A 14,503-nucleotide genomic window follows, 5' to 3' on the forward strand; every position below is an offset into this window, starting at 1 on the left:
CATTGTAAATGCAACATTTCATACACGCTTCATTTTAAATTTGAGTCATATCCTCTCCTTTACAAATCCATCACTTACAGTATTAACAGCAATAATCACAGGCTCGCATGCTCTTGTCCTTACAGCTGTCTGATGCCTCATAAGCGTTTGCAGAGTAAATACCCACCCACCCTTACACATTTTACAAGCTTAGTTTATGTCAAGTAGAGACAACTTTCGCCAGACACACCCCTAAAAACTTGGACGTGGTGGTCTGCGTTTCTGATTGGTCGGGAAGCGCGACTGACAACACCTGCTTAACTCCTTCATCCGAACTGACACCCGGACTCTGGGAAATATATCCAGCATCCATCCCTTCTCCGCTCTCACACGCTCCCTCTATGTCATCTCGACAGTCTCCACATCAGATCCCGCGCTGACAGCCTGATAGTATCTATCGCGCAAACTGAGTGGAGAAATGTTGACCAAATGCGCACTAGCCTTGCTGCTTCTCTCCGTTTTGGGGCAATTGGTGGGAACGGATAACGCTGACGTCCACGAGACTCACCCTGAGAAACCGGCCAGTCAGAAGGGACGTCTCTCCTTGCAGAACACAGGTAAGAGAAAGCAAGTGTTGCGAAGCTGCTATTCCGCTCCACACTGACTCTCGTGCGGTCAGAACGCGATTTCGGCGCAAAACCGACCAGTGCACATCTCATTTTCCGAAGACGCAGGAAGACGATAACTCGTAAATACGGAGCACACGTAGAGAAATCCAATATCTTCGTAAACTATTAATAGCGTGGCACAAGGTAGGCAGAGATATACGGTGACATTGCTGTCAGGTTCGCGCGTGCGTCTTATTTTCGTGGATTTGTGTTTACGCACGACACCCTCAGCTGGTATTTTATTATTAACTGCCATGCAAAGTGCTCGTTATAAAGAGCATCACATATAAACGGCGCAACTTTTGTTGCATTGTGCGGGAGAGCAAGTTAAACCTGTAGTGTGTGATGCAATGGCTCTACGTGTTGCACTAGGTGGATCAAACTTAACCGTTCTCACGGCAGAAAGGCAATTTAATCCCGTGCATTATGACAATTAAATAAAGCAGCGATGTCAGCCATCAAATCTTTTCAACTTTTGCATGGGACTAGCCCAAGCTAGTGTATTACAGCAGAACAGATTCCACGCACGATCCACACGTCCACAAACGCGAACGGCTGACTTTACCTGTGCACCTCCATCAGCCGAGATCCACTGCCATGCATTTACACTGGCATTGGGTAGAATTCATATACAAGACCTTAAAAACCTCTCATATGCTCTTTTCTGTAAAGCTGAAATGCTTTAGGGAAACTCTAAAAGCTTTTGGAATAGGCCTTTCTAAATCAGAACGTTCAGGTATTTAGAATATTTCAAAAATTCAAATTTTGGAACGTTTGTGTTTAAATAAGAAAACAAGCATTGTGAAGACAGACATTGTGCTTATGTGTTCGATTGGTTCATATAATGTAATGTTAGAAAAAGACAGTCTGTATTTTTATTTAATAAATTTACAAATGCATGAGGTTTGGAGTAGCCATTGAGAGGTCCCCAGAAATAACATTAAAATAATAAATAAGTCAAGGCAGTCTGTAATGTGATAGCTGCAGAGCTCTTTACTTTTCATGAACTGATTTATGCTTTATACTTTGGCTTTTTACTGACACAGTGGGGTTTCAATTTCACAGTAAATTTTATTAACTGTTTGCTTTGCATTAGAGCAAATACCATGACATATTTAATCATTTTTGTCTTATTACAGCACATGATTTGTTCATTTTAAAATAAAAGTCTTTAATAGCCAGTTTACATAATGTTTGTGTTTAGTTGCTGCTGTAAAACTTAAATACTGAATGCCGTTCATGCATCCTTTCTCTTACTACTCTTCTTTAGTAGGGCACGACTAACAGACACATCACAAACTATTTTATAAAGATGTGGTTATGAAAAATACAACCAAATGTCTATCTTTGTGAGCTGATCTAAATCTCTAAATAAGCGAATAAAGTGCTCCTTTTTGTATCAGAATTGCTTTTCAGTGTGCTGTTTGCTAGTCTCTATTTCCCTGGTTAGCTTTCTGAATCTCAGAAGTCATTGCTGATCTCTTCAGCAAGGTAAAAGCAATCTCGTCCTGCCCTATATACAGTTAACCTTGCTTTTCCACATCGCAGGCAGTTACTGCAAGATGCCTCCCAGTTCGATGGACTTTAATAGCATACCTTAATTACCACAGCGCGCTCTCAGCTAAATTTGTCCCCTAAATACAGTTCTTCAATTTTCACAGGAGAAACAAACCCGGAAAATAGGCCTCTGCATTCATGTGTAAAAGGTTGTGTCAAGTATATTTCTAAAGCAATTTTATTTCTTATTTAAACATAGACTTGTTGTAGAGATCGCCTTGGATCGGCCAAAATCGAGTGTTGCAAAGTCTTTATTTAGCTTTAAACAGCATTCTCTGTCTTTCTATCCTCCGCAGCTGAGATCCAGCACTGCCTCGTGAGCGCAGGAGACGTGGGCTGCGGTGTCTTCGAGTGTTTCGAGAACAACTCCTGCGAAATCCGGGGCCTTCAGGAAATCTGCATGAACTTCCTGCACAATGCTGGCAAATTCGACTCGCAGGTAAGCACATAGTTGCCCCAGTTCTCCCACGGGGTTCATATCCCTCAGATGCGTCCAGAGGATGACCCAGCGACCGGCCTGGGCCATCTGGCATCGCCTCCATCCTGGCTCATGTTTCACAAGGTGCAGGTGGATTTGAAGCAGAGGGTTTCAAGCTTGTAGCACGGTATCAAGATGTGTGTCTAGCAAAAATAGTCACACTATTAGTCCATGTTATCCCAGCAGAGAAAGAAAGGCTGTTTACGACTGCATATAAGACTCTGTCTTAAACACTTACAGGGCAAGTCCTTCATCAAGGATGCACTGAAGTGCATGGCTCACGGCTTGAGGCACAAGTTCAGCTGCATCAGCCGAAAATGCCTGGCCATAAAGGAAATGGTCTTCCAGCTGCAGCGGGAGTGCTACATGAAACACAACCTCTGCTCAGCTGCTAAAGACAACGTCAATGTCATGGTGGAGATGATACATTTCCAAGACTTATTTCCCAAAGGGTAGGTATCACACTCTGCATATCAGCTTTCCAATGCATGCTCCTGTTTGCACATACTATATGGCGTCCTGTCCTTGTGCTTCGGAATTGTTTGTGGTTTAGCGAATAGGCTTGTTACGATCAATAATTTTGTACTGACGACTGTCATACAATTCTGTTTTTTTTTCACGTTGATTATAATGTATACTTTTTTTTATTTCATTTATAATATTTATAATTGTATCAGTCCATAGGATTTATATTTTCTATTGGAAATTTATATTTTATTAATAATATAATGCATTCTGTTCGAACCCACAAGCCTTCATTTAATTTAAAGAAAGATCCCTGAACACTATATTTGTGAACTTTAAAATTGTTTTTATCATTTATTTAGTGCACTATTTTGCATTTGATGGCATTTCTTTAAGCATTTAAAGAGACAGTGCACCAAAATATATATATATATATATATATATATATATATATATATATATTTATATATATATATAAAGCGGTACAGCTTTTTAAGCTGTACCGCTTTAAAAAAACACAAGACACATTAAAGCTTAACAGAATAGCCGGTTACTCGCGCACTGTGTTCGGTGCAGATAGAGAGAGAGAGAAGTGTATCACGGACAGCGACACTGAACCGAGCTCTTTTCTGCGAAGTTCTCCTCGAAGTCCCTCCTGCACCTGAACGAACAAATACAAATCGCAGTTTGAACAAACAAAAAGATGCGAAAGAGCCCAATTCAGTACTTTCAGTTATTATTCTTTTATTTCTTATGTGAAAGTAAACAGTTTTGGAAAAAAAATGGGATGTGTATTATATTGGATGCGTTCATCGTCTCTTAAAGTGGCCGCGCCTAATTTCCTAAGAAAATTAAAATGAAAATCACTCACTGCTCTTGACTGAATTACTTTGTAGTTTTAACAGTCAAACCAAAAATTATTCAGACACCAGATATAATTTTTGATATATATAGCAAAACTGTAATAATGTGAGAAATTTCGAAGGTGTCGAAATAGATGTAGGTTTGATTGTATATTTCATTTTTACATTGAAGACTATCCAGTGCTATTTTACATTTAATTATTTGGTTTCTGTACCTTGACACCTAAAAAATTGAAAAAAAATTAAACATTGTGTAAATAGCACAAATAAATAAAAATTAACGAAAATACCGGGGCCCCGCTGACCCCAGCTACGGCAATTCAAATATTATTTTAAAAATTTGTATAATGGCATCTTTTTTTTTATGACTGAAGGCAAGTATCACTGATACCAGTTCTACTAATGTCTCTAAGAAATAGTTTTCCCCTAATATTTAACCATTGACTATAGGTATTCAACATTACAAGAGCTATTAATTTTAACGTTTGTTAGACTACTAAAAATAACTTCTAATTTAAGTAAATTTAAAGGGATGACTTTGTTTCTTCAGTAGAACACAAACCAAGATTTTTAACTCAAACCGTTGCAGTCTGTCAGTCTTATAATCGAAATGAATGGGAATCACGGTTTTGAGAGTAAAAAAAAAAACATACACAGACAAAGCCAAATTAAACCCTGCGGCTCATGACAATACACTGATGTGTAAAGACATAAAACGATCGGTCTGTGCAAGAAACTGAACAGTATTTATATAGTAACAGACGCTTGCTGTTGAGAAGAACATGCTCAGGATGCAATAAAAAATTATGTAATAAAAACGATTTAAGTACTGTTCAGTTTCTTGAATAAACGATCTTTCATGTTTATCCACATCAATGTATCGCCACGAGCCACAGTGTTTAATATGGTTTTGATTGTTTATGTTTTTTCGACTCTCAAAACCGTGATTCCCATTTACTTCCATTATAAGACTGACAGACTGCAACGGTTTGAGATAAAATTCTTTGTTTGTGTTCTACTGAATAAACAAAGTCACCTACATCTTGGATGCCCTGGGGGTTACAAGATAAACATCAAATTTAAATTTTGGGGTGAATTATCCCTTTAATGCAGCTTTAACTGAGGATGCTATTGATTTTATTTGAGGGTGCTTAGCACCCCTGTAGAACCAGGCCTGAACTGACCGCTATCATCCTGCTTTCTTAGGCCGTACGTCGAGCTGGTAAATATCTTGCTCAGCTGTGGAGAGGAGGTGAAGGAAGCCATTACGCGGAGCGTGCGTCTGCAGTGCGAGCAGAACTGGGGCGCTCTGTGTGACAGCCTGAGCATCTGTACATCCATCACCGCCGCTCCAGCGTCAGGAGGCCTCGAGCGACGTCCACCGCTTTCCTCGCAGTCAGACGCCGAGCACCACAAGAGCACACGAACAGGAGACAAGGACAAACCCGGCAAGGTCAGCTTCAGTTCCCACACGAGAAGCCGGAGCCAAGGCCAGCGCCGCGCCAGTGTAGATGCAGGCCCCGCCGAGCAGGAAGAGTCAAAGATCAGCGACATTCGGAGGTGAAACAGCAGGATCACCCAAACTGACCATGACACTCCAATCCCCCTCGTCACAGACTCAGCAGACCTCTTAATTCAACCCATCCACCCTCACATCTCCACAGTCATTCCAGCTCTCCCAAACTGTACATTTTGCAGGGTAAATGTGGTGCAGCTTTTTTGATACTCCAGATTATAGGACAGATTGTTAATTTTGTAGAATTGCTTTTATTTTAGTTCTAAAACAGCATCTCTATTTTGCAAATCATATCAATCACCTTGTTTATTTATTTTATGCTTCATGCAACATTTGAATATAAAACATGTATATATAAAACTATGTATATCTATATTTATATAAACACATCTAAATATAGCCTACATATTCAGTAATGATATTCTATATGTAATATAGTGCTTGCTGTTGTATTAGTTACATTATTGCACCAATTACGCATCTGACTGTAGATATGTAAGATACTTTTGTGTGTGTATTGTTATTTGAAATACTTGATTAAATACGAGCTGTACAGGATTGAAGTCCAGGACTAGCACATACAGTACGACGCTCTGTGCTTCTTAGAAGGAAAGCGAAGTCAAAACAACGTCCAGTTACAAGCTTATTGTGCCTTGAGAATATTACATAGAGGCTTTACCCTAAAATAAACTGTGGAACCGGAGCAGATGCATGATAGTAAAAACTTCTAGCTGCCTCATGTCTCAGTATGATAAAGCACCCTAATAGCATCGCTTAAGTCTAATGTGTATGCTGCATTTCTGGACTTTGCCCAAACAGATTAGTTGAACATAGGAACAACTTTAGCACACAGTGTCTCATGGAAAGCAGGCCTGCTTGTGCTCTGGCCAAGTCCACAGCCAGCCGCTGGTGTTTCCAAGTAAAAAATAGCAGTTTTCTCCCAGAGCCACTGAGAAGAGCCAGAAGCTGGAATTGCAGTCGTCTGGCCTCAGACCCAAGAACTGGGTTAAGTCTACATAAGAAGCTCAGGGTATTACTGACAATAATATTGAAATGGGTGAATTATTGTTTACTATAGCTGCGAAAAGAATTGTTTTGGGTCCTTGCCACGTGATTGGTTAATAAAATGTTCGGAGCTGATTGTTGGTTTAAGAATAAGGAACGGCCTGTACAGTTCTGCTATTCATCAGCCTAAAGACAACAGTAGTTACTTTGACCAATCATCTTCTTAATTCACTCAGGTATTCCAATGAACATGTGGGCAAAAATGTGATCAACTTTGGGTTTAAACCTGGAAAAACATTTTTAGATTGTTACAAGGAATGAAAAAAAAAATCTGTGTACACCTATTACATTGAATAATAGATTCCATATCGGTACAGATAGCATGTGTTCCAATTGTTTTAGGAAAAATAAATACTAAAATTCATTTCTTACTCAGATGTGTCTTTCTGAATTTTCTTTTTTCACACACAGCATTTTAGCACAATAAAAGTCAGTATTTAGAAATGTATTAATAATAGTATTTGGTAATGAGAAACGCTGTGGTCTGCATTTTACAAAAGCATCATGAGCTTAAGTTGATTGCAGCTCCATCCATAAAAATGGTTTGGTGATGAACTTAGGATTACCATGCTTTTGGGAAATGCAGCCCTGTTTGTAGTGATGGTCATTTTTGTTACATTGTTCTGCCATTAGATAGCGACTGTTTAATGAATGAGTCAACGGCAAAGACTTTTATTTTGAAAAACACCATAACTAATTTATAGTGATGGGAAGTTCGATTCTTTGCCGCGAACATCTTTTACGCTCGACGTAATGACGTCATTGGCGATGACGTAATGGCGTCAAGTCAATCAAACATTCAAATATATAAAATCAGTAATCATAACTTTAGTCAGTTAAAAACCTCATAATCATGAAAACTTTACAATTAAGTTTTGCAACAACGCACCCAAATACAGTAACAGCAATAATGTGCATACGAGGATTTAAGTCTTGAAGATATAAAGTAAATAAATTAGGTGACAATAGCGCAGAAACCATGATCCACTTACTATACATAATCCATTGCGATGTATTTGTTATTAAATGAACTTACGTTTCGCCAGATTGCTCTTCATTCAAGCCCTCGGTTCTTGACTCGAGAACGAGAATCGCTCGAACCTGCACGTGCTGCAGTTCAGTACCATCAGCTGCTCTACTGGTGTTCATGTTCTGTTTACTACAAACTCAATTTGTGAATGTGTCATCATTAAGGCAAGGCAAGTTTATTTATATAGCACATTTCGTACACAATGGTAATTCAAAGTGTTTTACATAAAATCAAGTAAAATAATCATGAAGAAAAATAATAACAAAAATAAAACAAGCAATTTTAAAACTTTTAAAATGATAAAAAAAATTACTTAATTAAAATGAATTTAAAAACAGTTAGAAAATGATTTTACATTAAAAATAAAACTATAAATACAGTACAGATATTTCATAAATCATCCCTTATTCCTATTTAACAGAGTCTTTAGAGTCTTAATTATTGTCCAACTTCCCTGAAAACCCCTTTGGCCTATACATAATCTACAATATACAGATTAGAAATTAAATAAGCAAAATAAAATATAGTTATTTCATCACACTTTCCAATGTTTAACAAAATAATTGAAAAATAACATGCATGCGCAGTATCATCAGTTCTCAAATCAGACGTGTCCGAAAGAAACAGTTTTCGGTTCAGTGTACTGGTGAACCGAAACCAGATGCAACCGGTTCTTGACTCGAGAACGAGAACTGCTTCAGACGTGGGCGTGTTCGCTCGTCATCTGGCTCTCATGAGTTCATGAATTACTCCGGGATATTGGTTTATTCTGAGGGAGTGTCAGTCACATTAAAAAAGTTAACAGTTTAAGTAATTTGTGGATTAATGCTTATTGGAGACATGAACTGTTTCAAACGATTCAGTTCGATTTGGTGAACTGGTTCAACTGGTTCACTAAGAAGAACACGGTTAAATTGAATGATTCGTTCACGAATCGGACATCACTATAACTAAAGAAGTTATTTTAACTTTTTGACTTCTTGTAAAGATTCAGTCAGCAAATTCATTGAGCAGTGTTTTCATCGAAGATCCCCCTCAACGGATGAAAGGCTAGTACGACAAAGATATCGCTTTCCTCAGCAAACATTCAAACAGTTTTATTGTGAATATATTGAGCTGAAGAATGAATGCTGTACAAAATCCAGAAAATCACACACACAACTCATTGATAATTCTCTACTCTACATAATTCAATAAGATTTCAAAGAAGCAACAGATTCTAAAGTTACTATTTGTAAAACGTTCTAAATTTATTTTTTCTGTTAACTTGAGATTTGGGATTCATTTCCATACACTGAATATTTTGTGGTTTCTTATTTATTTGCTCACTTGTGCCATCAAACTGTTGTATAAACTTAATATCACATATGCCACACCATCCCTTTCCCAACAAACACAAAATCATTGGACATAATGTCTACAGACCTGTTGCCCAAACCTCTGTGGTCAAGTGAAGAACATCACTGGATGCTTGATGGAGCTCCTGCAGTTTTCTTGAATCTACATTTTATCTTGCAACATCTGGACAAACCAGGGACTTAACAGTCGAACAAAAAATTATTCAGACAACTCCATCATTTATATGATATAGTTTCGAAAATGGTAATATAATACGTCAAGAACTCGGAGTAAAACTGAGTCAGAAAAAAATAAATCTTTAAAATGTCAGGAAGGAAAGAAATGGATTGCAATCAACCAAAAATTATTAAACTGTTAAATTTAATTGCACAATTAAATAATACCAGTTTAGGTCATAATACCAATTACCAATTATTGAAAATATTGTAAGTCATTACAGTTGCAATCGTAAGAGCTATATTAAAAATTGTCCCTGCTCTTCCAATCTGTAGAATAGAAGTAGATGGGTGTTCCCTTTTTTTCAACAATTGCAAAAGAAGTAAAATGAAGCTCATCCATCCATTATTAAAATATCCCTCACAAGGCTCCGTGGGGTGAATAAAAGCCTCCTGTAGCAACTTGATATTTTTTGTGAGAAAAAAAAAACATATTTAAAATACTATAAACACTTTTCTCTCACTTCCACTAACTGTCGTTGACAGAAGTCATTTAGTTTAGCTTAGTTTAGTTTTATTTAAAGTTTGACATGACATGATATTGCAGCACAAAACCATCAAACGTGTCAAATATACAAATATTCAAAGACAATCATTACTTAGTATAAAACAAATAAAAGATAGCTGATATTCAGGCATAATAATAAAAAAATACTTATATATATATATATATATATATATGACTAACACACAGAAAATGCACTTTTGTTTCACTGTTTTTGTGCAAGTGAGATTAGTTATTAAAGATTATTCTCTGCACCTCTCTCAACATGGTGACACCAGAGTCAGTCAATAAATGGGAAAACAAAGTAACAGGAGTTACTTATTTGAAAATGTCGTTAGTGAAAAAATAATGCATTACTTTACTAGTTACTTGAAAAAAAAAGCAATCTGACTACATAACTCATAATGTGTTACCTCCAACACTGCTCAAAACAATGGAGATGATAGTGGACTTCAGGAGGAACACCTCAGCGTTACCCACTGAGTCCACATAGACATTAATCATAGTAAAACTCAATTCAGACAGGCCAGAATTTCTAAGAATCTAGATTCTGTAAGAGAAAAAAGTTAGTCAGGTCTATGTCGTCTGGAGCCAGCGCTGCCGATGTGAAGAAGCGTTCTTCTTGACTGGAGCATAAAGCTGTCAGGGCGTGTGGGACGGGGTTGGCGCCAGGCTGAGCTGCACCTTCACCAGCCTCCTGCAGAAACACTCGGCTCATCGCTGCTGCAGTGGGAAAAACCCTCATTCTCTCTCGTCGGAGTGGAATGAGACGACCGCACCGTAAACAAGCTCCCCTGCACTCTGGCTCTGGCTCGGTCTCTCCTGTCATGGGGCTGAAGATCTATAAACAGGCTTTATGAGGCTCTGATGGCTGTGGTCGAGCAGCAGGCGAACTGGTTCTCAGGCCCGGGCCGCTGCAGCTAATATATGACAGGCCAACGCCACAACAAAGTGGCCATTCTGAATGCTGATGAATTTACTGAGCTGGAGGTGTGGGTGATCTGGTCAAGAAGTCAAAAATGCATCGTTGGGCTCCCAGAGAGCCCCGTTTCCAGAGATGGCTGGAACGGAGCCGTTTAATTCTCACGTATCAATACTGAGACATTTTGCATAACTAGTTCCTTTAAAAAAATCAATCATTTAATAATAAAACTATGCACCGCGCATTAGTTGTGAATTAAGATGTTGTGCCAGTCAGTTTTGTATCAAAAGTCCCGTTTTTCGTGCTTTTTTGAAGCTTTGATTATGTTTACAGTGTGCAATATGACGTGTTCATGTTTCGTGTGTAAAAAAAAAAAGTATTTTTCACACAATTCACAAATCTGTATACCACTGCTTTCACTGTCATAAAAATGAGCTGATGACTTCCTTGTTCTATTAAGTCCCTCCTTTCAGAAATACGTGACGAGTTCTGATTGGACCAGCGGTTCCTGTCTTGTGATTCGACAGCAAATGAGCGCACGCGGCCCTCCTGGAAACGCGATTGGACTAGTTTTGAGAAGCAAGTGGGCAGGATTTGTTTTGAAAACTGCTGGAGATGTACTTATAATCACAGCAGCGTTTTTACTGACAAGATGTACATGAAAATCGCATTCAATTTTTTTGCACAGGCCTAACATCTAGTTAACAAATCTAAACAGCGTTGCCCTTTGTGTAATAAGTTACAGAAACTGTTAAACGCACCAACTTAAATAATAAAATACACTTACCGGTTGTGGTCCATAAACAACGCCTTCTGCAGACAAAGAGGGAACTGCTCCATCTTTCCGGAATAATCTTTGTGCGAATCCGGCATTAAACTGATTGAGACTGAGAAAGCTCGCTGTCCTCAGCAAAATGTGCTGCCCATAGTTTTACATTTGGATCATAATTTTCGGGAACCGAGTTAAACATAAATTGTAACCATCTCTAAGTACAGCGTCCCTGGGAAGCCCAAATAAAGATGATTGGACTCCGAGATGAAAATAACAGTGTTTCGAGGACATGGCAATCACAAACGCAGCTCTTCCTTCTTCTCCGTTGGAGCGCAACAAGGCCACGCCCCCTTTTTGTGAATTCATGTGGGCGGAGGTTAGTCATAAAACTGTTTTAGTGACGTCATTACTGCAGGACCTAGAGGGCTGTAGTCCAAACGGATCGTTTTTGTAGGCGAATTCGGTTAAATAAAATATTTGACTTGGCATTGAACTTTGAGATTTATAATTTTACAGATATTATTTATAGGCTACTCTAACAACAACATTACACACTTACTAAAGTTTAAAACATGGGATCACGAAGAAAGGGACCTTTAAGATGTATTTTTGTATATTTCCTCCAAAAAAAAAAAAAAGTATATATATTTGTCAAATGTATGAAAGTCTATTTTTCCGCCACTGAATAAAAATAAAACATGTGAATTGCCTTTTTTTTCTTAATTCTGACTTCCTTTCTCTCAACTGTTCTGACATTTTTCTTGGAATTGTGAAAAATAAACTCTGAATTGGATATTATATCTCGCAATTAACTTTTTCATGCAATTCTGACTTTGTAACTTGCTATTTAAATTTTCTCTCACTCAACCCTGAGAGGAAAGGTCAGAATTGTGGGATAAGTCACAATTACCTTGTATTTTTAGCATTATTATGTTTATCTAAGTACACTTAATGTGTTTTATAATATTGACAGACTTTTGGACTACACTGGCACAGAGATGACTTAAAAGCTACAGCTGGCATACACGATTATAAAAGTGCAATGATACAGAGACTGATTAATAGACTTTAGTCAGATCAGGCGCCATAATATATATGACACAGATGAAAATGAGGTTGTTATGACTAGACTTCCATTCTTTACTGTGTGTAAAGTTCCTAAATGCTTTAATTCAACTCAACTTTCAGAAATGTTTTATTGAGTCTTTGTTAACTGATTTTTTCAGGAAGAAGTTTTGTCAGATGATCAATTGGTATGTTGTTAATACACTGTAGCCTACTTGATCTGTCTAGATAAATCTGGTGCTGTATAGACACAGTAATTGCTCAGCTAAACAAACCTGTTAATCCATATCAACACTTGTAGAGACTGAGCAAGGTTAGCAAATAATGTTTTTATGTTTTTTTGTTTTATGTGCTTGGATCATTGGATCATTGGATCAGTCGTGTAAAGCATTGCGTTACTGTCCTCTAGCGGTCATTTATAACCATTGCATACAGATATAACAAACTTTGGTCAAGATCTGTAGGTTACATTAAAAACTCGGAGTAATGCAATGTGAGGAAAATAGGATACTTAACAGGGTTGTCATTTGTTCTTTTTTTAATGAGTTAATGAGTAATCCTAAACTTAATTTTAAAACATTTCAACCTGCATTTAAAAAATAATTTTGTTTGTATTGTTTAATACAGGTGTCTCAAAAGTCAGAACAGATTTTAAAATTAAATATAATTCACTGAAATACTAGTTTTATTTTTATAGATTTACTAAATTTCGGATTTACTTTTATGTTTTGGATTTTTTATTAAATTAAATTTAAATTTAATTCAATTGGATTTAAATTCTGGATTCTGGATTTCATTTCTATTGGACAAGTTCAAAATAAAGATGCTTATCTATACTATTCCAAAAGTTTTTAATTGTGTTTGTACTTTAATGAAATTCACCTGTGCAGTGACGTCACACATTCAGGTAACATTTAAAACAATCTTAATTGTAGCATTATAAAAAGTTAAAGTTGCTTATTTATTTTTTTATTTTGTGTGTGTGTGTGTGTGTGTGTGTGTGTGTGTAGCCATTCACTTACTGAAACTTTAAAAACTCTGTTTAGTCTATAATAGAAGTGGGTTGTAATGAAAACTATTTGTTCACATACATTCTTCAAAATAACTTTTATTTATGTTATGCAGACTGAAGAAAGTCATACAGGTTTGGAATAAACACCAGTGCGAGTAAACGATGACAGCATTTTCATTTTTAGGGGAAATATCACTTTAAGCATTGGATATTCAGCTTCTCTGTGTTTAAAACTATCTTATAAATATCTCTGCCTATATAACTGCCAGATGGACATGTGTTTATGTTTTTTGTGAAGAGGTTATTATGATGTCAATGAATGAATGAAACAGCGACTGCTGCTATGTTAAAATCCGCCACCAGGAGGCAGACTCACAGAAACTTCAGGACAGTAAGGAGTCTAAATTTGGGAAACAGGCACTTGTCCAAGACACTATATAAACTCCACATCCAGTGGCATTCATGAACTCAGCTGCCGGATGGTCTTTGAAATCAAACGGGAGCAACCAGCTGCAAAAACCCTCTTTAATTATGATTAATATAGCGACAAAGCCTTTTTGAAATATGAGCATATGAACATGTTTCAGTGTGAGCGAGTAGTCAAAACTATTCTGAGGCATCCAAAGGAGAGCAGGTCATCTGACTCCCATCGGGAGCAATCATGATCCTGTCTGTCTGACTAATCCACTGCCAAAGCTGTGAACATGAGTTTAGAAAGAAAATTGTTATTCCCCAAGACGTGCAAGACAAATGATGTGATGACAAAACTCACAGCTCTAAATCAGCGTAATGATTTTCTTCTGTTTTTCATGCATCAGGCCTATTAGAGATCATCTACATCTGATCTCACAGTGTTTGGTTTTGCGACTTCAACCTCGTAGTTTTTATTTGAATTTCTTTCGATACAGGCATGCATTAATAATGTGCATTAACTTTTAGGGTTGAAATATACACAAATGCATTATAGGCTAATTTATGGCTCTTTAAAAGACTTTTAACAGTTTAATTTAGGCTAAATCATTGTAATAATAA

At 37.3% G+C, this 14,503-nt stretch overlaps 1 protein-coding gene and 1 long non-coding RNA gene across 2 annotated transcripts; one reads left to right on the plus strand and one right to left on the minus strand.

Moving 5' to 3' along the window:
• Positions 1 to 327: 327 nt before the first annotated feature.
• LOC127970940 (stanniocalcin-2) lies at positions 328 to 6,962 on the plus strand. The gene is made up of 4 exons (XM_052573654.1): positions 328 to 596; positions 2,501 to 2,643; positions 2,923 to 3,134; positions 5,217 to 6,962. The coding sequence occupies exons 1-4, from the start codon at positions 458 to 460 to the stop codon at positions 5,572 to 5,574; spliced, it is 852 nt and encodes a 283-aa protein (XP_052429614.1). The 5' UTR covers positions 328 to 457; the 3' UTR covers positions 5,575 to 6,962.
• Positions 2,438 to 3,060, minus strand: LOC127970941 (uncharacterized). Its single transcript, XR_008156708.1, has 2 exons — positions 2,921 to 3,060; positions 2,438 to 2,825 (listed from the first exon to the last, which is right to left on the minus strand). It is a non-coding gene; the product is annotated as an uncharacterized LOC127970941 (long non-coding RNA).
• Positions 6,963 to 14,503: the final 7,541 nt, after the last annotated feature.

The sequence above is a fragment of the Carassius gibelio genome, chromosome B14, assembly GCF_023724105.1.
Source record: "Carassius gibelio isolate Cgi1373 ecotype wild population from Czech Republic chromosome B14, carGib1.2-hapl.c, whole genome shotgun sequence".
NCBI classification, from domain to species: domain Eukaryota; kingdom Metazoa; phylum Chordata; class Actinopteri; order Cypriniformes; family Cyprinidae; genus Carassius; species Carassius gibelio.